The following is a 26,230-nucleotide window of genomic DNA, read 5'->3' on the forward strand; positions in this document are numbered from 1 at the left end:
AAATATCAAATTCTTTATCCCAGAAGATATAAAAAACAAAGTTGAATTAAATATAATCTATTTCAGGTCACCCAAGCAAAGAAGTAATTATGACCTGCAACCTAATTTTTCCAGTCCAGGTTATCAAGAAATACCAAAAATAAATAAATAAATAAAACTTACTCTCTTTAACAGTTTAAAAGTTGTGGAAATATTTATGTCATTTTGTCATATCATTGCAACAGGTATGTTTTCATTCAAAACTGATAAAAACATGTTGTTACTTAATTTTACATATTTCATACCTCAGTACACAAAGAAACACATGGTAGGTATAAAACCTACAAACTTTAAGGCAGTAATATTATACTGCACTGATTCAGTACTTTCAGACAATTATTTGCTTCAACTTAGTTTTACTCAGTAAATACTTAACAATACCTATTACGTTTCGTCTCATTAAGCGAATCTTCCCAATAACAAAAGATTAACACATTAAAATTCTTAATTGTATCATTTTAGATGGAAACCTTTCTGAAATATAATACACGCTCCTGTGTCATCTTTAACAAAATTTACTAACAGCAATTAATCTCGTCATGATCTTACATCACCATTTTTGCTACACTGTTCTCCATATAAAACAAATGACATCTTAAAAAGATTTCAAGTGTTTATCCCATAAATTTGCCTTAAACTGCTATATTCTTTTAAATGTGTTATATCTGCTTTTTAAGTATTTTACCCTTGCTCTTATTTTCAACTTTCATGTGGCCTCGAGGAGTACCCCAGTCCTTTTTATATTTGGTTAACAAACTTTTTTAAATTGTACATTATAAGAGTTTAGAGAGCCCTCAATTAAGACCTAGGGGATTCTAAGAGCAGGAAATGTGTTTAAGAGCAAAAGCACTATGACAACTCTTATGTCCTTTTCAGTGGCTTGTTTGTTTGGGGGCCCTAGACTATTAATTTAAACTAATTTTCTATTAAGAGCCTACGAAGTCAAGACATTGTATACTGGAGAAATGGTAGTAAAGGTGGCAGACATACTTGATGCTCATCATGAAGTTTACAGTCTAGCAAAAAAGAAAGACAAACACATCATTACAAAAATAATTTAGTGTTATAAAAAGGAAATACAGGTGTGGTAAGGGACCTTAAAACAGGAGACCCTAACTAGAGATCAAAGGCCTCCCAAAGGATATGATATGGAGGCCTGAAGGGCAATTAGGAAGTTAGCCAGGTGCAGAGAGCACGGGGTTGTATCCAAAGAGATGATACCAGAAACGTTTTAGTTTCCTAAAAAATAACCTTGAGATAAGTGAGATGTTATAATATTTATGAGGTAACTGCTAAAACGTGAACATTTAAAAAGGATTTCTCAGATTTCTATAATGAAAATAACAGGAAGGATCAAAACAAACAAAAAAAAGCAATACAAGAATGTTTTAAAATGGGAAAACTATGGCACTTTGGGGGGAATGAAGTTTGGAATGACAAATAAGGTCCCTCACTGTGCCCTCAAATAAGTATTAAATCATACTATAAGAAAAATTACTTAATATTCAAGTTCAGAGAACTTTTAAATCATATAAAGCCATATAAAGACTTCTACCAGGATATAACTGCTGATCATACAGTCTGATTTACCTAAAGCAAACAGTGACACTTTGAAATTAAGTATGAGAAGAAGTTGTTTTTAATGTTCTCAGAAGAGTGCATTTTAAATGTTTGTATAATAAAACCTTACCGTGAAAAAAAAAAAAAAAAACCTTACCGTGAGTTCTAAGGAAGGAAATTCATAAATGTTACCTTAACATGATGCATACATGCTGAGAAAAATAGATTTAAATATGATTTTGAAACATTTTATCATTATCCAAGTTCTAATTCTCAGAATTATTCCACATTAGGCTGATATATTCTTGTATTTAATTAAAATATTAATGGAAAATATACACAGTTAAAAGTTTTAAATAATAATTTGGAGCAGCTCCTCAACATTAATGGAGATCCATAGTTCAAGGCCCAAATTAAATGAGGTACACAAGACAGAGCAATCTCTAAAAATGATAACTTTAATGAAAGCCTACTGTATCACTTAAAAGATTAGGTCATACATGGACTCCAAATTGTTATTCCCTGCAGTTCTCCAAATGGACCTTAACATGTCTTAACTTCTATGCTTTTTCTACCCTCTACCTATCCAACTTATTCCTCAAGAGTTAGTTCAGGTTGTATCCTTCAGTAAGCATTGCTGGTTATACATGCAGTCTGAATCTTAATTCATCTGAGTTCTTCAGTGTATACTGTTATCAAAGCGCTTGTCATATTGTAAAACAATTTACTGTTTGTCCCATTCATGCAACAAACCATGAACTTACTGAAAGCAGGAAACATAGTATATTTATTCCTGTACCCTCACAGTATGGGACACACATGGCACTCAGTAGAAGGTCTATGACATTAGTGAGTATGAAACTAGTTAGTAAGAAATATTTACAGAACAAACTTTAAAAGTTAACTTAAAGACTATCTGCAAAATTATGAAAGTCCTGAAAGCAGGAAGGACTGCTGTACAACACAAAAGTGGACACTGAGAAAGCCCAAATTTAACTGATGAAACTAACTCAAAATTCTAGACATTACCCGTGTCAGAACAAGTCATTTCCACTTTACGTCAAAGACATCAGAAAAACTAAAAGAAAAAGATTTATCTGTCAACTGTGAAATTACTTAATTAAATTTTCAGGATTTATAAATCGTGTTTGAGGGCAAATAAAATGCTTAAATTGTGTGTTCACAGTACTATGAACATTACAAAATAGACATGCCAAAATACTTCATAAAAGTCTTTCAGGTTCATTTCACATAGGGACCAATTATACCCTCTTTTAAGGTCAACTGTAATGTTTTAGCTTCAAGCAATATGTTCATTCTTTCCGATAAAAGAACCTTTACCTTTTACAGCATGAGCTACTTTTTGCAATCAGTTCTGATCTTTAGAAAAGTTGGAATGAGACATATAGTGTGAAATAATCTAATTAGTTCTTTAAATCTTGATAATGGGAATATCATACTTTCTCAAAAAGCACATATGTTACCAACATCTCAAAAGCTAAAGAGCCCTTTGTAATTAGAATACTCTTTTCACATGTTAGAACTTTGATTTGCTGAGTTTAAGATAATGTGCTAAAAAACTGGGAATCAGGAGAAAATGCCAAAGACAGAAGGAACATTAGTTTACCTTAAAATAATGCAGTTACATATTTTAGAACATAAATCAGTTGCTTAGACTTATGCATGTTCTTTTCTACCTGCAGTGGTTGACAATTAGATTTCAGAGCACTCTATATCAAGTTCAAGCACACCATAGGTCACCTTGTAACTCAAATTTTTCATATTTTAAAAGTCAGTGTAGAGAGTTAGGAAAATACAAACTTTATTACATTAACAGAAAAAAATATTTCCAGAAAGACCTACAGCACACAACTTTGATACAATGTAAAATTCAGAAGACAGGAATAGCAAATTTTACATATATATTCTTTAGCGGGTTAAAGATTTAACCTTAAATTATTAATTATAATATGCCTAATGTATAATATGTAATGCATGAAATGTAAGTCCAACAATAAGCAAAAATAGCAACCAATTCAGTAGCTGCAGTACTCATTTCTCAAGTACCACATAAAAGTACTTTATCACTCTGCTGCTAAATTTCTAATTCATCTATAACAAAGTATTTACTAATTCCCCACTAGTCTTATAAAACTTTGACATTTCTGTACCTAAGTTTCCTCTCCTAATTGATATCTTATAAACTAATTCAAGAACACTTCCACCAAGCCCAAGCTATAGACCTCAGAACTCACTGAAGGACTTGGGGTTAACTTGTTTTTCTGGGTTTTTTATTGTTTTGGGGGTGTTTTGGCCTTGTTTGGGGTTTTTATTACTATAAGCATAGATTCTACGTTTTTTCACTCATGAATGATACATGAATGATATAGTGAACTGAATCCTATAAAGATATAGTCTTTCATTTAATCTCCAACCTCCAAAAAACTTCATCCTTATATCTGCATGTCAAGGTTAGTGTATATTTTTTAGTAAAAAAACACAACAGATTTTGATATTTTTTCTCATAAAATGATATATAAAATCTAAAAGCTATTTAAACTGTTTAAAGAACACGTCTTACAGAAATATTAAATTACACAACAAATATTGATAATCCAGCATATGTTTAAAACAAATATGAATGAAATTTAACTGTCTGGATAACAAAGAATTTCAATTTTATTCACGCTTCCCCTCAAAATCCATATAGATAAGCCAAGGCAAAAAAAATACCAGCAGCTATTCAGAAGCCATCTATGAGCATTCCACATAGAATTCCAGTTTATATCTCTCTTGAACGTGGGACAAGCCCTGTCCCAAGTCACTGAAGAAACAATAATATTTAAAAAGTATAATTCCAGCAAGCATAACAAAAGAATTTATAATTTTAGTGTTCCTTTTGAAAAGAGGAATGTTTCAAATTTCTGACTGGTTTCTAGTTCACAAGTTGTTGTATGAGTCTTACTTGCTACAATTATCAAAACACAGCTCTGATCAACTTTCTGAATACAGTAGTTTAAAAACTAAAAAAAAAAAAATCCATCTGCAAGTTATTAATGTATTTAATATCACTCTTTAATCCATAACAATTCATAACAAATAAGAGAAAATCTTAAACACCTGAAAATTGTATTAACAATCAGAGACCAGAAAACAAGTGCCAACCTGAGATAAATGTTTTCTTCAAAAACTGAACACTTTGGGAAAAGTAGTAACCTTAGAGATAGGCCAAGTCCATATCTCCAAACTGGCATTTCAAGAATACAGTTTTATATGTCAGCTTTATGTTACATTTAAGCCATTTGAAAGTTACAAACCTTAAGACAAAGCCTTTATTTCTCTGCCGTCTATTTTTAAATGCATATTCATAATTAAATAAAACTTTTACAGTGTACCTGATTTCCAAATTAGTATTTAAAAGATTTATCACATTCAGTCTAAGATCCTTATGTTGGGAATGGTCATTTACATACTTATTCCTAATAATTCTTGTCACTGTCACATAGAAAATATCAACACTTGACAAATTCAAACTATGAACTAAGCTTATTGAATGTTACAAATTGTACCCAATAGCTACGTCTCTTCAAATACATAGTAACAAACAGTTACAAGAGCTATGGCATGTAAAGCTGAGGGTAGAGGTTAGCAACTAATAAACTGAGGTTTTTAAAATTAAGACAATCTTTCAGTGTTGATGCTACATTTAGATAAAAAATACTTAGTTACACAAGTGTAACCTAAGATTCTGAAAAAACACAACAAAAAATAGTTTTAGATACAATTATCCATTACTCTGAGCAGATACGAGAAGGTGCTGACATTTATGAAGTGTACAAAATTGCACAGGTGTAAGCTTAGATGTAGACTGTTGGTACTTATCGTGAGGGAGGCAAATACTATACAGTCCACATCTGCAACCCAATTTTGCTTCAGCATCCCCAGAGACTTAGAAAACATTTTTTTGGGTAGGTTGCAAAACATTGCTTCCTCTTTTATTCTCATCACCCCCATTATGATACAAAGCAACAGACAAGAAAATCAAATCACCAACTGTAAGGGTTGAAGGCTTAAACACACACACACACACACACACTCAAAAGCATCTTCTTTTCAACTACCGAAACGGTATTCATTTCACCTGTTTGTACATCCATATTAACACAATTACACAAACCCTCTGTTGATTTTTTTTAAAAAAGGAGCAATTAATGGCTTGGCGTCATTATTCTTCTACCTAGGAAAGGGGGGGAGGGGGATGGTACAAAACAATGGATACTGAGGGGCTGGGGAAAAATCGTTTTGTCCTGAAGCCTCTAGCATGGGGCGGGGTGGGGGGGGGCGCCGGGAAAGAAGAGTACTTTTCCTCTGTCCCTAAAACCTACTGCGGAAAGAGGTTGCCATTAGGCATGTCCAACAGAGCAGTCCTGGATGCCCACAACTCGCTTCACCAAACAACACACCCAAAGCCGACTCACCACTCTTCAAGGAACGGAGAGGAGACGGGGAGAGCGCGGTGGGCTTTGGGGAAGGGGCGAGGAAAGACTCCACCCCGTAGCACTACCGCCGCGCCAGGGCCCCCGCCAACGATTCACACGCCCACGGGGAGCCCGGCAGCTTGGGCGCGGTGACCCCGGGAGCCCAGTGGAGCAGGACCGTCCTCCGGGCGACCCCGGCCCCGGTTCTCGAGCCGGTTTAGTCCTCGCCCGGGCGCTGTCCTGGTCGCCCGCCGCCACCGCAGGCCCGGCCCCGGACGCTGTCAGCCGGCCGGCTCGCTCTCGGCGCTCGGCTGTGGGCCCCACACGAGAGCCAGCTACTAGGGCCCGGCCCTCCCGGCGACAGCACCCAGGAAAGCGGCGGCGGCGGCGCCTCCCAGGGCCCCGGCCCCTCGGGCCTCACCCCGGCCCCGCCGGCTCGCGCCTGTCAGGACGCGCGGGGCCTCCCCCTATCGACAGCCCGCCCGACCGCCCGACGGGCAGGAAGGAAGGCAGGAAGAACCAGCCAACAGGCACCCTCCCGCCTCAGCGGCCCCTAGTTACCGTCAGGAACCGCAACTCCGCCATCCTCCTCGCTCGCCCTCCTTCCTCCTCCTCCTTGGAGGCGACTCTGCCCAACCGCCGCCCCCCGCCCGCCCCTCCCCCACTCGCCCCGCCCCACCCGCCCGCCCCTATACACACTCTCGCTCCTACCGCCCCGCCCCACCCCTCCGGTGCAGGCCCGTCAATCGCTGGGGAAGAAAAACAGGCGGAGCCAGGGCAACCGACGCTGCCCAATCAGAGTGAGGCACTGTCGCCAGCGACGCTACCCAATCAGAGTGAGGTATGGGCGCCAGCTTCCCTCTCTCCGCCCTTTTCCTTTCCTCCCCTCCTCAACGCGCTCTCTCCCGCCCACAGGGCGCCGCTGGGGCCACAGAGAGAGCCTCCAGCTGGGTAGAGAGACAACTCTCAATCCGAAGTTACTGTTGACGCTAAGGCAGCCATAACTGATAATGGCAACGGGAGTTTCCGGGCCTCCCGTCTCCTGTGTGACGTAGTTTTCCCTTCGCCCAATCTCATAGTTGCCCTGGGCAACAGTTGAGCCGTCTGGGAAGAGATGCATCTGTAAGTAGGCCCAAAAGAGAACCAAAGGTGACCAGACATCCCATGTTAAACAAGTTAATTCATATTCCGGACTACCTGCCCGGGTTCGGGGACAGAGGGAGCAGGTTTCCTGGCCCTTATTCTGCTGGGACGTCTGGTCACTTACCTAGGTGGACAAGAGTTTAGGGCTCCGGAATCCCCTGTCTTGCCCGGAAGTTGCCTTTGACACTTCTGAATGGGGTCATGGCAGAAGGATGGGAATAGCTTGCGCCCCCCTTGCCCCAGGGACTACCCATTCCGACAGCAGTGACGAAGTGAGGTGAGTGTCCCTTGGTCCCGGACCGTGGGTCAGGCCCGAGCAGGCCGAACGGCCCCTGGGAGACAAAGCGCAGATGAGGCTAGCCGGACTCAGAGCCGCTTCCGCTGGAAAAAGATTTTCTTTCCGGGCTGGCCAGGCGGCGGCCCGCCCCCCACCCCCCTCCGCCCCTTTGAGGCTCCCTGTGGGGTAAGGCGGCTCAACCGGCTCCCGTCGCCGCGCTGCTGCAAGCTTGGACGGGAGGGGCCTGGGTGCGGCCCCTAACTCCCGCGAAGTGGAGCGCCTGACCACGCCCCCGCAAAGTCTGTTACGTACTTTCACCCCCTGACCTTTGAGGAAGGAGAATTCTGGAGCTTGAGGAAATCATTTTCCACTCCCAGCTATAAAGGAAAGAGATGGTTACCCACCACCGCGGCAACACCTCTAAGTCTTATTTCCGCACTTCCTGTCTTCAGATTCTGAATTTTCTCCCTTTTCTTTGTTTCTCCTCTGGTGGGGGTTTGTAAGCACTGACTGCAGTTCTGGATGAAGGTATACTGTCCTAATCCTGCATGTCTGCGGTTTATTAAACAACTTAATGTTTGTGAATATTCGTAAAAATATCGTATTAGTTTTATATGGCTCTTTACCAGAATTGTCACACATTATCTCATGTAGTTCCTTCTGTAGGTTTTGAGTCAACAGCTATGAGTCATCTTGGTAATATCGGGTTGGATGCCTAAAGCTGCGGGAAAAAGGATCAGGAGAACTTTCAGGTAAACTGAAAATTGTTTATATCCAGGCCAGTCAACAACAAGGGTGCACACCTACCTTCTTTGCTCAGTTTCTTTTTGTATCCTTAGTACTCATGCTCCAGCCAAAATGAACTATGTATTCTTTTCTCTAACAAGGTTTATCACTTAAGCACCAACCTTTTGTGATTCTGTATCCATGTCCTAGTTATAATTGGAGATGTGTTTCCAGATTCTCCCCAGCAGGAAGTAATTTTCTCGGAGCTTACCTAGCACTTTTTGTACCTCTTTTATGACAACCACTATTTTGTATAACAGCTGTTTGTGTTCTTAGCTTCACTACCATATTTACTCCTGAATAGAATGGTTTGTATCAGATTTATCTGCCTGTTACTTTACCCTGCACATGATATTATTTTGATAAATACTGAAAGATGGAATATATTGGGTGTCTCCTGGATGCCCAAGATGTTGCCAGCAAAGTTTAAGGGAACTTCAGTTTATCGGAAATTCAGCATAGTCCCTGTTACTCAACCTTTTCTTAGGCTTCCCCTCTGAAGTCTTTTCAAAATGATTTCTAACCCCCCATATTTTATTAAAGAAATATTCATACATTAAAAAGTTTAAAGAATACAATAAACATTTATGTAGCTTTCACCTAGATCCAACAGTTGTTAACATCGGGCCATATTTATTTCACTCCTTCTCACACACTTTTTAATTGTCACTGAGACATTTGGAAATAGGTTGCAGACACCTATTGTTAAGCAGACATCTCTAAAATTCCCAACATGTATTTCTGAAGAATTATAAAGTTCTCCTGCAAAACATCATTATCACAACTAAGGAAGTTAATAATTCTGTGGTCTTTGAAATTCAGTCTGAATGTATGTACATTTTCCCATTTGACCCAAGAATGTCTTTATACCTTCTCCTCCTTGCAAAAAAAAAAAAAAAAAACCAGGATCCAGTCATGGTTTATGTATTGTATTTGGGTATTGTAACTCTTTAGGCTTAATCTAGAACAGTTCCCCCATCTCTTTCCCTTGTGACATTGTCATTTTGAAGTGTTCAGGCCAGGGGTCTTTTTGAATATCTTCTTTTTTCTTATTTCTTGTAAATCAGAAGTTGGTCTGGAGGTGTGATTAGATTCAATTTAACATTTTTTGCAAGAATACTTCACAGTATTCATACTTTTCCAATCATGATTAAGTCTTCTCAAATGAAGCTACTTTTACCATACCATGAGCTGCTTGTTAAATCCATCCCACTTCTCAACATACCACCCTTCTATGATATCCTACAAAGAAGAGTTTGGCATTTAATCCTCCTGTCTATGTAGAGTATGTTAGTGCCCTGCAATGGCAACATAGACTGTCTACCTTTTAATAAAGTGTTGCTGCTACTTTGCCTACACTTGGAGCTGATGCAATGTAATCTTCAGCAAAGTGTACAGATGTCAGCATAGTTTCATGAGTTTCAACTCCTGGCACTCCAGGGACGGTTGATGAAAGATGTGTGGGCCCTGCAATTCAAATACAGATGAATCTTGATGTTATCAAAGCAGAGACTGAGGCAACTGCTGGCCATCTGGCCACATCCAATTTCGGCAATGTTATTTTTCTCCCTGAAACTCTTGCAAGTCCTAATTAGTTCTGGAATTTCTGTGATAGGCTTTCGGTAGCATTCATCAAAGCTTATTAAAAATTGCAAAATCAAGATTATACTTAGCACTTAGTACATTAGGTACAGTCTGTGTCCAATGGACATTGTAGGCATTAAGTATTTATTTATTGAATGAGTGAATGAATTTAAGTTGGTTCTCCAACTTTAATGTGGGGAACTTAATTAAAAATTAGAGATTCTGATTCATGAGTCTGGGGAAGACTCCCGAAAAATCTGTATTTTTAATAATTGTCCAGGGGATTTTGATATAGGTGATCTGAGGTTCAGGCTTTCAGAAATAGTAAAGTATCAAACAATTCTTTATTTCCCTTTCCTTGCATACTATGTTGAAGTAGGTATATATCTCTGATATATCTCTGATGCTGAGAATATAAAAAGTTCTTCAGATACGTTTTTTTAAAAAGGTTTAACCCTTTTTTAAAGGTTAGTAACTAACCGTTTTAGGACCACTTTCTAGTACTGAATTTTGAAAAAACAAATTATTAGAAAAAGGTATTCTGCATGAGTAGGATATGTCATTTTCTACTAACTTAACAGTAGTGTCTGCTACTGGAATGTAACAGAACCAATGGCATCATCCAGGTTCACCCAAGAAGAGCAGTTCCTGTTCTTAGGCCTAGGCATGTTTCAGAAGCTAGACACTGCACATGTTATTCACATGAGTCTGGATTAATTAGCCAAATTGAACATGTTGCAACGTTTTTCTACCAGCAGATGCCAGAGAGCAAAACAAAATAGAATCTACTATAGTTTCCAACTACATGACATATGATGTTATTTGGCATCTCTGGTTGAACATTATCAATCCAAATTAAGCAGTCTGCTAGCATGTGGTCAACCACTTGAGTGAGTGTGAGCATTACTAATTTGTATCTGAAAAACACGTCTTTTGGGACTCCCTCTTTCACCTTTTTCTCATGTTAGTTTACGTTCAGAAATCTAATATGCGTTTGAAACTTCATCTATCAGTCAACCACACAAGTCTTGCATAAGACAAAAGATAAATTTTTTCATTTTTGTTCCTACCATTCCTGCCACCCCCATCGACAACCTGCAGTAGGGAGATTGAATTTACTTAAAAGAAATTAATAAATCGTCACAAAAGAAAAATATCCTTTACTGTATTCTACATAAACAAGGTTGCTTCCAGTGCCTCCCTCGGTTCCCAGAGATTGTATTTTTGCTTCTTAATGCCCATTAATGATAAAAGAGGATCGTTTGGCATGTAATATATTGGCGTGGCTCTGTTTTACTGAAGTTGTGAAGTCAGGTGCCTGTAGTTGCCTGGCAGGTAATGTTAAGGGAAACAATAGGCAGTGGGGATTGGAGAACTCCCCATGCTCATCTAAATGGGGCATCGCTTCCCAGCCCCAGCCAAATTTTGTCATCTGGGGATATGGACCTGGTGTTACCAGATTTGTCAAGAGGAACTAAAATGTGGACTTCATGTGAAATGTCCTGATTTTTAAACATTGGTTCAAATACTTTTTAAACATTAATCAAGCCAGCAAAACATTTAACTGGGTAGCACCAAGGGCTACAAGTTTATGACCTCTGTGTTTCTTGTATAAAAACGCAATTGGTACTTTGGTTGAAAATCTCAGAATGCTTTAGAAATGTTTTCTTTTTTGCCATATTTCAGGTGCATTTACTTCTCTAAGTAAGGTAACAAGTCACTTATCACCTCCATCAAAAATTAAAGATAGAATCTTATGTACACCAAGTGTCTATTTCCTTGATTGCAATTTAAAAGGTTTTTACTCTTTTCCACCAACTTAAAAACATGTTCACATTTTCTCAACCTTGAATTATATTAGGAAATAAGTTTTCTTTATTATCATATCTTTAATATATTTAAGAAAAATGGGATTTCCCTGGTGGCGCAGTGCTTAAGAATCTGCCTGCCAATGCAGGGGACACGGGCTCGAGCCCTGGTCAGGGAAGATCCCACATGCCATGGAGCAACTAAGCCCGTGCGCCACAACTACTGAGCCTGCGTGCCACAGCTACTGGAGTCTGCGTGCATCTAGAGCCCATGCTCCACAACAAGAGAAGCCACTGCAATGAGAAGCCTGCGCACCGCAACGAAGAGTAGCCCCCGCTCGTCACAACTAGAGAAAAGCCGGTGCGCAGCAACGAAGACCCAACGCAGCCCAAAATAAATAATTAATTAAATTTAAAAGAAAAAAAGAACAATCCGGTAGCGCATGCTCTTTAAAAGTAAATAAGTAAGGGTGCTTCCCTGGTGGCGCAGTGGTTAAGAATCCGCCTGCCAATGCAGGGGACACGGGTTCGAGCCCTGGTCTGGGAAGATCCCACATGCCACGGAGCGACTAGGCCCGTGAGCCACAATGCACTATCTGGAGCCTGTGCTCCACAACAAGAGAGGCCGCGATAGTGAGGGGCCCGCACACCGCGATGAAGAGTGGCCCCCACTTGCTGCAACTAGAGAAAGCCCTCGCACAGAAACGAAGACCCGACACAGCCAAAAATAAATAAATAAATTTAAAAAAAAAAGACAGATTTTTAAAGGAAAACATCTTTAAATAGATCATGCTGTTTTGTAGGTACTGTGGTGTTGATGAGGATTCAGAGCGTTTTTAAGTGTGGGAAGGCACTTAACAGGAAGTCTACAAGTTTTTTATTATAGAGATATGAAAATTAGACATGGAATAATAAATGTCACACTATTTCTAAGCACTTTTACATTCACTTTTCATTTGAACCTTGCAACTCAAGACCGATACTAAACATGTTTTTTATGAGAAAATCAAACCTCCAATTGGTTAGGAAATGTTTTCAACATCACAAAGCTAATTAGCCAGAGTACAACCCATTTAAAGTATAAACATGGAATATACTGACCCGAAAAAAGTGAAAACAAACAAAAATGCCAGTATAAGCTTTTGTTTTAAATCATACATTGGATTATACTGTTGAAGCTTGTTTAAAATACTTGGGATCCTAGAATACTCTGAAGCATTCAATTTCAGAATTTAAAAATGGGGTTTTGTACAATTAGGATACGCTGGTAAGTTTAGATAAATTAATGGAGGGAAAAAAGAATTATGATGAAAAGCTAATGGTGGACTAGAAGTGGCAGGCACACCACGTGACCCACAGAACGGTTCTTCTGGGGCTCCTGTCAAAGATCAAATAGTAGACTAAGGAGACTTTAGTATGACCTAGGAGGAGAGTTTTTAAAACATCCAAATCCTGGCCTGAGCATTTTTAGAAGCTAAGACTTGGCTTTGGCATCCACAGTATGTTTCCATTTTGATATTTCTGATCCATATGTATATGTTTTGAGTTACCAGGAATGGAATTTGGATTTGAGTAATCTATTCCTCTTCTCTGTCTGCCCCCATCTGACTGTAGTCTACATTTTCCAGCTGGCTAGATGAAAATAGAGTACAATTTAAAGCTAACAGTTCTGTTTAGCTACTTAACCCATGATCTTGGTCTCAACAGTATGTTCTCATATAAGCTAATCTATGAAAAATATACAAAACTTGTAAGCTTTTTGAGTGTTGCTTTATTGCTGATTTAGCTTGAGATCTGACAGTTCCAGTGGCAGCATCTTTTAAAAATAAGACTAATGCTATAAAACAAAACCCACAGACAAAAAGCAGTATTTTTTCCTACTAAGAGATTTTTTTTTTTTTTAGGGTGATATCAAACATGACAATTGGAATGCTGAATCCTCAAATTAAGGAGAGAGAGTGAGAGAAAGAAAAGCCACATGGAGGTTAGATAGATATATAGCCATTAACTTTATTCTTTATGCTCAGTAATTATATTATCGATGTGTAATTTATTTTTATTGATTTTCACTAATAATTGGAATAACTCAATCCAAAATATTTTAAGTTTTTCATTTAAATTTATAAACATTTTTGTGGCAGGGAAGTATGGTAGGATAATTACTAAAATATGTTCAAGCATGAAAACATACATTAAAATAAAATTAAGTGGAATGGAAATAGAGATGTAGGGAGAAAAAAAGATATAAAATTTCTGACTTAAAAAAGAGTTCCTGGGACTTCCCTGGTGCCGCAGTGGATAAGAATCCGCCTGCCAGTGCAGGGGACACAGGTTCGAGCCGTGGTCTGGGAGGATCCCACGTGCCGCAGAGCAGCTAAGCCCGTGCGCCACAACTACTGAGCCTGCGCTCTAGAGCCCGCATGCCGCAACTGCTGAAGCCTGCACACCTAGAGCCCGTGCTCCGCAACAAGAGAAGCCACCGCATGAGAAGCCCACGCACCACAATGAAGAGTAGCCCCCGCTCACCGCAACTAGAGAAAGCTTGCGTGCAGCAACAAAGACCCAACACAGCCAAAAAAATAAAATTAAATCTTAAAAAAAAAATTTTTTTTTAAGTTCTTCATTTTTTTATTAATGGATGATGGTAGCTATCAGATTGCTATGATATTTTGATTATATTATATATATTTTTAAGGATTAATGTTATTTTTAAATATGCTGGAAATTTTATCCTTTGTAACTATTTAAACTTATAACAAATTTATATGTCTATCTAGAAATGTGTAAAAGGGTACCTAATTTTTCTGCCTAGTTTTTTCAAAAGGGTTATGCAAGGATAAAATTTGAGGACTACTGAACACATTCTTAAGGTTCAGAAGGACACTCTAGTGCTCTTGTCCAGTCCCACACCCATAATTTAGTTTGGTTGTCAAAGTAAATCTAGTTTGGTTATCAAACTAAATCTCCCCAGAGATTTCTAACTTGTCCAAGTTGTATGACTAATTTATGTTATCAACATGTATATGATTGACTTAAAGTACTAATCCTGCCTAGACATAAAGGCCTTTCAACTCTCACTCCAACAACTTAGTAAAATTTTTCATGACAAAGATTTGGTTTCCCTCTATCTTTTGCGTTAATTTTAGACATCTAGCTCAAATGCTACAACAGGTTTGGTTCCTTTATCATGATTTTGAAATGCATTATCCGTCAAAACCATGATCTCTGGGAGAAATTACAAACTAAAGAAACTGGGGGGAAGGGAAGCAGCAGATTATTTTCTAATTACCCAGACCAAAAGCTTCAAAAAGTGACAAATTGACACTGCATTCTCTAAGCATTAAAAGTTTGGGTTCTATTACTGTAGGAATTTTATTTTACTTTTGCAATTTAATGTTTTCTCTTAAAATATGGCTTGCCCATCTGTATCATTTTAAAATCTGTCATAGTACTCCATTGTATGGTGGTTCCATAATTTATTTGACCTGTGACATGTGCCTGAATGCAGTGCCCTAATGAACATTCTTATTCTTATATCTTTACATACACACTCATGCTTTGTTTCTTTAGTGATCATTACTAGTAGAAGGTTTGGATCAAAGAAAATGTGCATATTTAGTTTTAGTAGATACTACAAAATATTAAAAGATACCATAAATTATCCCTCTAAAAAAGCTGTACCAACAAACCTGCCCACCAATAGAGAGTGCCCATTACCCTATACATTCCCTAACTGTGAATACTATCAGGCTTCTGATTTTCTTGCAATCTCAAAAGATACAACACACACACCAAAATGAGACCACAATGATTTTCACCTTCTTAATGAGGCCATAATGATTTTCCTGTTCAAATTGTAACCACCACAACACCCAGCCCTCCTAAATCCCCTTAAACTATTTTATTTTCTATAACGCTTACTACCATTATGTTATTTGTTTCTCTCCCCATACTCTAGACTGTAAGCTCTGAAAGAGCAAAGGTTTTTTTCTCTTTTGTTCACTAATGAATGGTGCCTGGCACATGGTAGACACTCACATATTTATTGAATTGAATGATGTGGCACTTGAATAATACACATGAATTTCATCCCTAGCTGATATATTTTTTCTCTGGCCCATCTGTCCCTGGTGGTACACACATCTTACCTTACCAATTAGAAAGTACCCTTAGGGGTAGCCACAACTCCTTAGGGTGCATCACACCAGGCAAAACACCCATGTTTGGCTATTAGCAGATCCCCTGGAGAAGGATATAAAGGCTCCTTCCTACGCGGGGCTCCCTGCGCGGTTGATTTTCAAGACAGTGAAGCCTTGGCAGTGCTGGGCATCCAACCACCACCTTGCTGATTTCAGCCCTCCCTTCCTGTTCCTCTCCTGCCAATGCCTCGGGGGGCCTCGGAACAGGAATCAACCCTAGCAAAGTAGACACTCCACCCAGGCAAGTGACAGCACTGATCTTCCCCACACCAGGCCCAACCCACTCCCTACAAGGCCTTTGGCTCCACACCCTTTCCAGTAACGATGGAAGCTTAGTCAGAGAACTAAGGTTTGGTAGAGCACCAAGCTTCATTGTTTTCTGCAAGCCATATTTTGGATGTGAAACAGGTATAAAGAAGAGATAGCAAAAGATAGTGATTAAATTCTGAGTAACATGAGTTGCTACTCTAAAACAGCTAAGATTTAAGTATTTGTTCATTTTATCATTTTGGTGATTAAAAATTGGTGATATAAAAACCCTTAGATGCTATGCATTTCTCTCATGTTCATCAACATTTATAATGTCTTATCTTCCCCTTCAGTAGCATATCATGTCAGATTTGTACCAAATAAGGGCCTAATGAATATTTTCATTGTGTTATCTTTAACGGAGAGGCTAGTGTTGTTTGTTATAGTTGTATTCAGGCTATTCAGAGATTACTAACCTTCAACAACAACAAAAAAACAAAAAAAAAGGAATGATCACTAGTTACCACTGGCAGGCCTAAGTAACAAGAAGGAAAGAATGTGTCAGAAGGAGAAGCTGTGCATTCTGAGTAAATTGTATATTGCATTTATCTCAGATTCTAGGTAGTGATGAGTTGCTTTATTCCTGGTCCATTCCCTACTTCATCTTCATTCCCAGAGAGAGCAGTATAGGGGTAAGTTTCGATGACAGTTGTGGAAAGCAGATAGAGCTTCCTCAGGAACTTTAGATCTTCCAGAATAGGAATTTGAACAAGAAGGGGAAGAGGCTTGGTGGATGGAGAGTATGAAGCTTTTTTTAGGAATGTCAAAGTAGTGGTAATGGGAATAACTAAGACCAGAAGCAGCTTCACTTGATTATAACTAATTTGCAGTGGGTGGTAAAGGCAGGCACCAAGCCAGCATCACCACATTATAAATAATCTTTCTTCTGTGGTGGTGATGTTGTGAAAGATATACTGTGAGTTGCATCAGTATGGCGAAATATCACAAAATGGGTGGGACTGTCTAGAGAAGCATCTGTGTTTGGAAAGGGGTCATGCTACAAGTTACAGTCCAGAACACCTTGAATATATATAACATGGCATAAACTGGGATGTAACACTGGGAACGGTTGTCATCAGCCAGAGATGACATATATGCTGGGATATTCATAACAAAATACTCACGTGAGGGTATTCACTGGTGCTTCAGCATAGAGTATCTCTGTATTAGAGGAAAATAATAAACAGAGAGCACACCTCATTTCTGGTATTCAAGAGCCAATTTCACCTGTTTGTGTTGCTTCCTTACAAATTGCAGCTGTGTAGCCAGTAACTGATCCTTAAGATGCTTTTTGTCATTATAGCAAAGGAATTAAAGTAGAAACTGGCTGTTAGTTACTGAAAGAAGTGGGGATGTTAGGCAGTATTTACATACTACCTCCTCCTTTCCCTAACAGTCTGCCTTACCCCACCTCCCAAATGGTCATGTCTTTTACATCACCCACCATTCAGGGGAGATGCTATCAGCTGCACATAAATCCCTTTGGTTTTCCTCAGCTGGATAGATACCTATTGGATAATTTACCTTTGCCTAAATACTTAAGCCCAATTTTCACTAGGAGGGGAAAAATTTAGAACATGCAGCCTTCCAATTACCACCACCACTTATGAATGAAAGTTGACAAGATCTGCATGCTTATATGAACTATCTCAACCTTGTTTCAATGAAAAGACTCAGGTAATTAAAGAGAAAATTATGCAAGGATAGGATAGTTCATTTTCTATAGGAATTGTGATTTTACTTCTTAAACTACAATGGAAATAAGCAATATGCTTTGGGAATTCATTCTTGAATAATACTAATATTGTTTTCTCATTGAAGGAAGAAACTATCCAACAATTCAGATATGGCAGAAATGAAGTCGATGTTCCGGGAAGTTCTTCCAAAACAAGGTATCTAAGTCACAAATACGTAGGTCATAGAATATTGTAGGAACCTAAAAACTAATAGGCAGTGTCATGTAGCAGGCTCAATAGCTACATATCTGAAACTATTTTGTGTTCCATACACCACACATACTCTCCACTTTTACTATGCTTTTGTCATGAGTAGGTTGTAAAGGAGTAATCCATTGCTTCCCCGCCCCCACCAGTAAAAGGAGGTAAAATGACAGTTGGATTGTTTTTTAAATGTAGAAATTCTGTTACACTCAAGATTGCAGATTACAATAAATTTCCAGTGGAAAAAAATAGCACCATAATTTACTGTAATACTAAATAAGGTCTGAAAGTGGGGGAAAAGAAACCTGAATCAAACAATGTAACAAAAGCCGAAGGTTTAAGTTAAACATTCAGTAATTTGAGTATTCTTGTTAATACCATACTTTACTTCGTATTTGTTGTTGTTGTTGTTGTATTTCCATTTCTTTTGTTTATTGAAGTATAGTTGATTTACAATGTTGTGTTACAGGTGTATAGCAAAGTGATTCAGTTATACATACATATATATCTACTTTTTTTCAGATTCTTTTCCCTTATAGGTTATTACAAAATATTTAGTATAGTTCCCTGTGTTATACAGTAGGTCCTTGTTGTTTATTTTATATATAGTAGTGTGTATATGTTTATTCCAAACTCCTAAGTTATCCCTCCCACACCTTTCCCCTTTGGTAACTATAAGTTTGTTTTCTGTGTCTGTGGGTCTATTTCCATTTTGTATGTAAGTTTATTTGTATCATGTTTTTTAGATTCCACATATAAGCAATATCATATGATATTTGTCTTTCTCTGTCTGACTTACTTCACTTAGTATGAAAGTCTCTAGGTCCATCCATATTGCTGCAAATGGCATTATTTCATTCTTTTTTATGGTTGAGTAATATTCCATTGTGTGTGTGTGCGTGTATATATATACATATACATATATATATATATATATATATATATATATATATATATATATACACACACACACATATATATACCACATCTTCTTTATCCATTCATCTGTCAGTGGACATTTAGTTTGCTTCTATGTTCTTGGCTATTGTAAATAGTGCTGCAGTGAACACTGGGGTGCATGTATCTTTTCAAATTATGGTTTTCTTCAGATATATGCCCAGGAGTGGGATTGCAGGATCATATGGTAGCTCTATTTTTAGTTTCTTAAGGAAACTCCATGCTGCTCTCCATAGTGGCTGTACCAGTTTACATTTCCACCAACAGTGTAGGAGGGTTCCTTTTTTTCCACACCCTCTCCAGCATTTATTATTTGTAGACTTTTTGATGATGGCCATTCTGAACAGTGTGAGGTGATACCTCATTATAGTTTTGATTTGCATTTCTGTAATAATTAGTGAAGTTGATCATTTTTTCATGTGTCTATTGGCCATCTGTATGTCTGTGGAGAAATGTCTGTTTAGATCTTTTGCCCATTTTTTGATTGGGTTGTTTGTTTTTTTGATACTGAGTTGTATTAGGTATTTGTATATTTTGACGATTAATCCCTTGTCAGTCTCATCATTTGCAAACATTTTCTCCCATTCTGTAGGTTGTCTTTTTGTTTAGTTTATGGTTCCCTTTGCTGTGCAAAAGCCTTTAATTAGGTCCCATTTGTTTATTTTTGTTTTTATTTCCATTACTCTAGGAGACAGGTCCAAAAAGATATTGCTGCAATTTATGTCAAAGACTGTTCTGCCTGTTTTCCTCTAGGAGTTTTATAGAATCAGGTCTTACATTTAGGTCTTTAATCCATTTTGAGTTTATTTTTATGTGTGGCATTAGAGAATGTTGTAATTTCATTCTTTTCCCTGTAGCTGTCTAGTTTTCCCAGCACCACTTACTGAAGAGAGTGTCTTTTCTCCGTTGTATATTCTTGACTCCTTTGTCATAGATTAATTGACCATAGGTGAATGGGTTTATTTCTGGGCTTTCTATCCTGTTCCATTGATCTGTATGTCTGTTCTTGTGCCATACCATACTGTTTTGATTACTGTAGCTTTGTCATATAGTCTGATGTCAGGGAACCTGATTCCTCCAGCTCCGTTCTTCTTTCTCAAGATTGTTTTGGCTATTCGGGGTCTTTTGTGTTTACATACAAATTGTGAAATTTTATGTTCTAGTTCTGTGAAAAATGCCATTGCTAATTTGATAAGGATTGCATTGACTCTGTAGATTGACTTGCATAGTATAGTGATTTTGACAATAATGACTCTCCTAATTCAAGAACATGGTATATCTTTCCATCTGTTTTTGTCATCTTCGATTTCTTTCATCACTGTCTTATAGTTTTCAGAGTTCAGGTCTTTTGCCTCCCTAGATGGGTTTATTTTCCTAGGTATTTTATTCTTTTTGATGTGATGGTAAATGAGATTATTTCCTTAATTCCTCTTTCTGATCTTTCATTGTCAGTGTATAGAAATGCAACAAATTTCTGTGTATTAATTTTATATCCTCCGACTTTACTGAATTCATTGATGAGCTCTAGTATTTTTCTGGTAGTGTCTTTAGGATTTCCTATGTATAGTATCTGCAAACCGTGACAGCTTTGCTTCTGCTTTTCCAATTTGGATTCCTTTTATTTCTTTTTCTTCCCTGATGGCTGTGACTAGGACTTCCAAAACTATGTTGAATAAAAGTGGCAAGATTGGGCATCCTCGTCTTGTTCCTGACCTTAGAGGAATGCTTTCAGCTTTTCACCGTTGAGTATGTTAGCTGTGGGTTTGTCATATATGGCCTTTATTATGTTGAGGTATGTTCCCTCTATGCCCAGTTCCTGGAGAGTTTTATCATAAATGGATGTTAAATTTTATCAGAAGCTTTTTCTGCATCTATTGAGATGATCATGTGGCTTTTATTCTTCAATTTGTTGATGTGGTATATGACACTGATTTGCAAATATTGAAAAATCTTTGCTTCCCTGGGATAAATCCCACTTGATCATGGTGTATGATCCTTTTAATATATTGTTGGATTCAGTTTGTATTTTGCTGAGGATTTTTGCATCTATGCTCATCAGTGATACTGGCCTGTAATTGTCCTTCTTTGTGGTATCTTTGTGATACCTGTGGTTTTGGTATCAGGGTGATGGTGGCCTCATAGAAGGAGTTTGGAAGTGTTCCTTCCTCTGCAATTTTCTGTAAGAGTTTCAGAAGGATAGGCGCTAACTCTTCTCTGAATGTTTGGTAGAATTCACCTGTGAAGCCATCTGGTCCTGGACTTTTTTCAGGGGTATTTTAATCACAGATTCAATTTCAGTGCTCATAATTGGTCTGTTTATATTTTTATTTCTTCCTGGTTCAGTCTTGGGAGATTGTACTTTTCTAAGAATGTCCATTTCCTCTAGGTTGTCCAGTTAATTGGCATATAGTTGCTTGTAACTTCTCCTTTTTCTAGTTCTATTGATTTGGGCCCTCTCCCTTTTTCTTGATGAGTCTGGCTAAAGGTTTATCAATTTCATTTATCTTTTCAGAGAACCAGCTTTTAGTCGCATTGATCTTTTCTATTGTTTTTGCTAATGTCCCAAGCAAGATGTTAGCCTTCAGATGAATACTCTTGTATATGTTTGCCACCAGCCTTTATGTCCTGAGAGCCCCAGTCACCTCACACCTCCCCAGCAGACCCTCCAAGACCAGCAGGTACATCTTGCCCAGGCTCCTATCAAGTCACTGCACTTTTGCCCTGGGTCCCAGGGCACACAATACCGTGTGTGCTCCAAGAGTGGAGAGTCTGTTTGCCCCAGTCCTGTGGAGCTCCTGCATTCAAGTGCCACTGACCTTCTAAGCCAAATGCTCTGAGGGCTCCCCTCCCGATGCCAGACCCCCGGGCTAGGGAGCCTGACATGGGGCTCAGAACTCTCAATCCTGTGGGAGAACTTCTGCAGTGTAAACTGTTCTGGTTTGTGGGTCACCCACCCTGGAGGGTATGGGATATGATTATATTGCGAGTGTGCCCCTCCTGCCATCTCATTAGGCTTCTGCCTATGTCTTTGGATGTACAATATCTTTTTTGATAGGTTTCAGTCTTTATCGACGGTTGTTCAGCATTTAGTTGTGATTTTGGTGTGCTCATGAGAGGGGGTGAGCTCAAGGTCCTTCTACTGTGCCATCTTGTTCCTCCTCCTATTTTTATGTACATTGTATTTCCCAATTTTTTTGAGATTAAACGTTTGACACAAAAATTTGTCTCATTGTAGCTTTAGGATCTTAGAAAATTCAATACCTTATGAACTCCCTAGTATTAAATGTTGCTTTTACATTTTTATATTGAAGATATGCTGTGGGTAATTGTTGCTTTTATATTTTTATACTGAAGATATGCTGTGGGGGGAACTATGAGAAGAAGAGATTTTACAATGTCAATGGATTAAGTTTTTAGACCTTAATTCTAGCTGCAAATCCAAACCACCAAACAGCTGTGTTATCTCACTCCAATTCTTATTTCTTTTTAAACTTTAGGGCAGTTGTCTGTAGAAGATATAACCACAATGGTGCTGTGTAAACCCAAACTTTTACCCCTAAAATCTCTGACTCTGGAAAAACTGGAGAAAATGCAGCAAGCAGCACAGGATACAATTCGCCAACAGGAAATGGCAGAAAAGGAACAACCGCAAATAAGTCACTGAATGATAACTTAGCACTTCTGCAGAACACCCTACACCTTCCTTATTATTAACAATAGCTAGAAAATAACCTGCATCTGTATGCTGAAAGCAGTATGTATTAATAAAACATTTTATTCCCATAATATAAAAATAATCAAGATTAATAAAACTTGGGATTGTGAATTTAAACACTCTGGTTTGTACTGAACAGAAGCAATTTTAAAACTCTGAACCCAGATTTTGGTTTTTTTTTAACCCAAGTTTTTAGAACAAATTATTGTTCACCATTCCTGTTACTATCATTTTTCTAGATAACATTCTTAGGCACAAGTGAGTAAATGCACAGAGAAGCCTGTAAATGTTTATTAAAAACTGAATTTGAAGAATTTTGTGTCATGACACATTTAAGGCTATCTTGCCTGACCAACTGATCCTACTAGTAATGACAAAACTGTATTTTTTAAACAAATTTAATTTTTAAGAAACCCTCACCTATCCAGTAGTTACCTAAGCTTTTAATTATACTGATTTTAAGGACTTACCTGGCCACCTTCGTCTTCCAGGTATCAAACACAATTTTAAAACCCTAAAAATGGAAATTAATATGGACTTGAAAGAGCCCATTAAGTAGATATGAACATAAAATTGGAAGTTTTCGTTCTAAAAGACTGTAGCTAAACCTGTAATGGGTATGTTCTAAGAATACCTTTGTGAATTCTGAACATAATTCTTGGTTGGTTTGCTGCAGTCAGTATCAGACAATTTAAATTAGTATGGACCTTGAGGCCTTGCTGAGTATTCAGGCTTTGCAAAAGAGGTCAGAAATGTGATCATTCTTTAGATAATTGTTATTTATTGGTAACTATTTTCTCAGACACTGGGTAAATGTAAAAACTATGAGTCTTTGAAGAATAATTTTTTGTAACACAAGCATTACTTGGTAATAGAACTTAAGAATTATGAAAGGTATATATGTTTTAGAAATTTCATTAAGCTCTAGATAAGATCAAAAACAGCTAAGTGTGCAAGTATTTCCCACCAAGTATATTATTAAAATAATTTATTTACTACTGTACTCTTGTTTGAAAAGTTTGCTAGGAGCAAAGTTTAAAATTCACTAGGTTCAGATATGCTCTTTTATATGACTTAAAATTTGTTGTGTGAAATATGTTTTTTAAAAGCCCTAAAATAAATGTACTCCCAATAAAGAATCAACACTGCTTCACGTTTTATTTTGTCATACATTCTTCTAGAACTGGGTTCATTCATCCAGTTTTGTAGAAAAATAGATGTTCCAGCCACCATTTACTTAACTGTCTGGTCTTTAAGACCGAGCAATATGTTCCCTGGAAAGATGAATAAGTCTCATAACTAACTCATTTTTTTAAAATTCTTTAAGACAAAGAAATTTTTTTTTTTTTTTAACTCCCAAAGCACAGTATTTCAACAGCAGCAGCCAACATGGGGTTTTAGCAGCTTAACTTTACCCCCTAAATAAAGCTTTGTATAAACCAGTGATTTTACTACAAAAACACTGTCCTTGAAAGAAAGGAGTGGCAGTCAGACATCAATGCAAAACTTGGAATGATTAGGTCATAAACATGGCACGTAAAAAAGGTAGCTTATGAGAATATCCCACTTAAGAAGTGGTTACTTTTCTGTCCCTCCTTTACACCCTCACAAAAAAAAAAAAAAAAAAAAGAAAAAGAAAAAACACTTCCTTTAAAAATTTCCCTTAAATGTAAGTTTACAAAATTTCAGAAATGCCTTGTACCCAAAACAAGTGCTAAAAAAAAAAACCAAAAACCTGTGCTAACAACTCTTACAATTCAGATATATTTTTTATAACATCTAAGACTGCAAGAGTTCTTATATTCAGTAGCTCTCTGGTTTAAGACGACCTCCATCTCCTTCACTTACAAAACGTTTTCTGCCCCTGCAACGAAAAGAACACAAACATGAAAACAGATACAAATTCTGACTACAGTCAACTAAAAGAATTTAAAACTTCATCTTTTTTGGTTATTCATTAATTTCCAAAGCAATCTACAGATTCAATGCAAGCCCTATCAAATTACCAATGACATTTTTCACAGAACTAGAACAAAAAATTTCACAATTTGTATGGAAACACAAAAGACCCCGAATAGCCAAAGCAATCTTGAGAAAGAAAAACAGCTGGAGGAATCAGGCTCCCGGACTTCAAACTATACTACAAAGCTACATTAATCAAGACAGTATGGTACTGGCACAAAAACAGAAATATAGATCAGTGGAACAGGATAGAAAGCCCAGAGATAAACCCACGCACACATGGTCACCTTATCTTTGATAAAGGAGACAAGAATATACAATGGAGAAAAGACAGCCTCTTCAGTAAGTGGTGCTGGGAAAACTGGACAGCTACATGTAAAAGAATGAAATTAGAACACTCCATAACACCATACACAAAAATAAACTCAAAATGGATTAAGGACCTAAATGTAAGGCCAGACACTATCAAACTCTTAGAGGAAAACATAGGCAGAACACTCTATGACATAAGTCACAGCAAGATCCTTTTTGACCCATCTCCTAGAGAAACGGAAATAAAAACAAAAATAAACAAATGGGACCTAATGAATCTTAAAAGCTTTTGCACAGCAAAGGAAACCATAAACAAGAGGAAAAGACAACCCTCAGAATGGGAGAAAATATTTGCAAATGAAGCAACTGACAAAGGATTAATCTCCAAAATTTACAAGCAGCTCATGCAGCTCAATATCAAAAAGACAAACAACCCAATCCAAAAATGGGCAGAAGACCTAAATAGACATTTCTCCAAAGAAGATATACAGATTGTCAACAAACACATGAAAGAATGCTCAACTTCATTAATCATTAGAGAAATGCAAATCAAAACTACAATGAGATATCATCTCACACCGGACAGAATGGCCATCAAAAAAATCTACAAATAATAAATGCTGGAGAGGGTGTGGAGAAAAGGGAACCCTCTTGCACTATTGGTGGGAATGTAAATTGATACAGCCACTATGGAGAACAGTATGGAGGTTCCTTAAAAAACTAAAAATAAAACTACCATATAACCCAGCAATCCCACCACTGGGCATATACCCTGAGAAAACCATAATTCAAAAAGAGTCATGTACCACAATGTTCATGGCAGCTCTATTTACAATAGCCAGGACATGGAAGCAACCCAAGTGTCCATCAACAGATGAATGGATAAAGATGATGTGGCACATATATACAATGCAGTATTACTCAGCCATAAAAAGAAACGAAATTGAGTTATTTTAGTGAGGTGGATGGACCTAGAGTCTGCCATACAGAGTGAAGTCAGTCAGAAAGAGAAAAACAAATACTGTATGCTAACACATATATATGGTATCTAAAAAAAAAGGTCATGAAGAACCTAGGGGCAAGATGGGAATAAAGATGCAGACCTACTTGAGAATGGACTTGAGGACATGGGGAGGGGGAAGGGTAAGCTGGGACAAAGTG

General features: G+C 37.8%; 3 protein-coding genes across 10 annotated transcripts in view; 1 reads left to right on the forward strand and 2 right to left on the reverse strand.

Annotated features, from left to right (window-relative positions):
- The window catches only part of SHOC2 (SHOC2 leucine rich repeat scaffold protein), a 102,520-nt gene extending 94,931 nt beyond the window's left edge, over window positions 1-7,589 (reverse strand). For 2 of the 4 annotated variants that reach the window (XM_059901030.1, XM_059901027.1), the window contains exon 1: window positions 6,639-6,723. The gene's annotated coding sequence lies outside the window, so the exon portion shown is untranslated. Of the gene's footprint in view, window positions 1-6,638; window positions 6,724-7,344 lie in introns of those variants that run through there. The other 2 variants (XM_059901028.1, XM_059901029.1) reach the window with 2 other exon arrangements.
- On the forward strand, window positions 7,027-23,938 carry BBIP1 (BBSome interacting protein 1). Of its 5 annotated transcripts, none has more exons than XM_059901033.1 (4): window positions 7,027-7,497; window positions 8,152-8,249; window positions 18,005-18,075; window positions 22,578-23,938. In XM_059901033.1, exons 2-4 carry the CDS (start codon window positions 8,209-8,211, stop codon window positions 22,742-22,744), a joined length of 279 nt encoding a protein of 92 aa, XP_059757016.1. In that variant the 5' UTR covers window positions 7,027-7,497; window positions 8,152-8,208; the 3' UTR covers window positions 22,745-23,938. The 5 variants fall into 5 exon arrangements, with proteins under 5 accessions (XP_059757016.1, XP_059757019.1, XP_059757017.1 ...); XM_059901036.1 differs by having other exon boundaries at window positions 8,164-8,249; XM_059901034.1 differs by having other exon boundaries at window positions 7,027-7,199.
- PDCD4 (programmed cell death 4) overlaps window positions 23,928-26,230 on the reverse strand; it is a 29,308-nt gene continuing 27,005 nt past the window's right edge. Inside the window, exon 12 of the mRNA XM_059901031.1 lies at window positions 23,928-24,659. Within this exon, the coding sequence (XP_059757014.1) occupies window positions 24,599-24,659 (61 nt within the window). The 3' untranslated portion in view covers window positions 23,928-24,598. The remainder of the gene's footprint in view (window positions 24,660-26,230) is intronic.

This window comes from Balaenoptera ricei, chromosome 16 (assembly GCF_028023285.1).
Source record: "Balaenoptera ricei isolate mBalRic1 chromosome 16, mBalRic1.hap2, whole genome shotgun sequence".
NCBI classification, from domain to species: domain Eukaryota; kingdom Metazoa; phylum Chordata; class Mammalia; order Artiodactyla; family Balaenopteridae; genus Balaenoptera; species Balaenoptera ricei.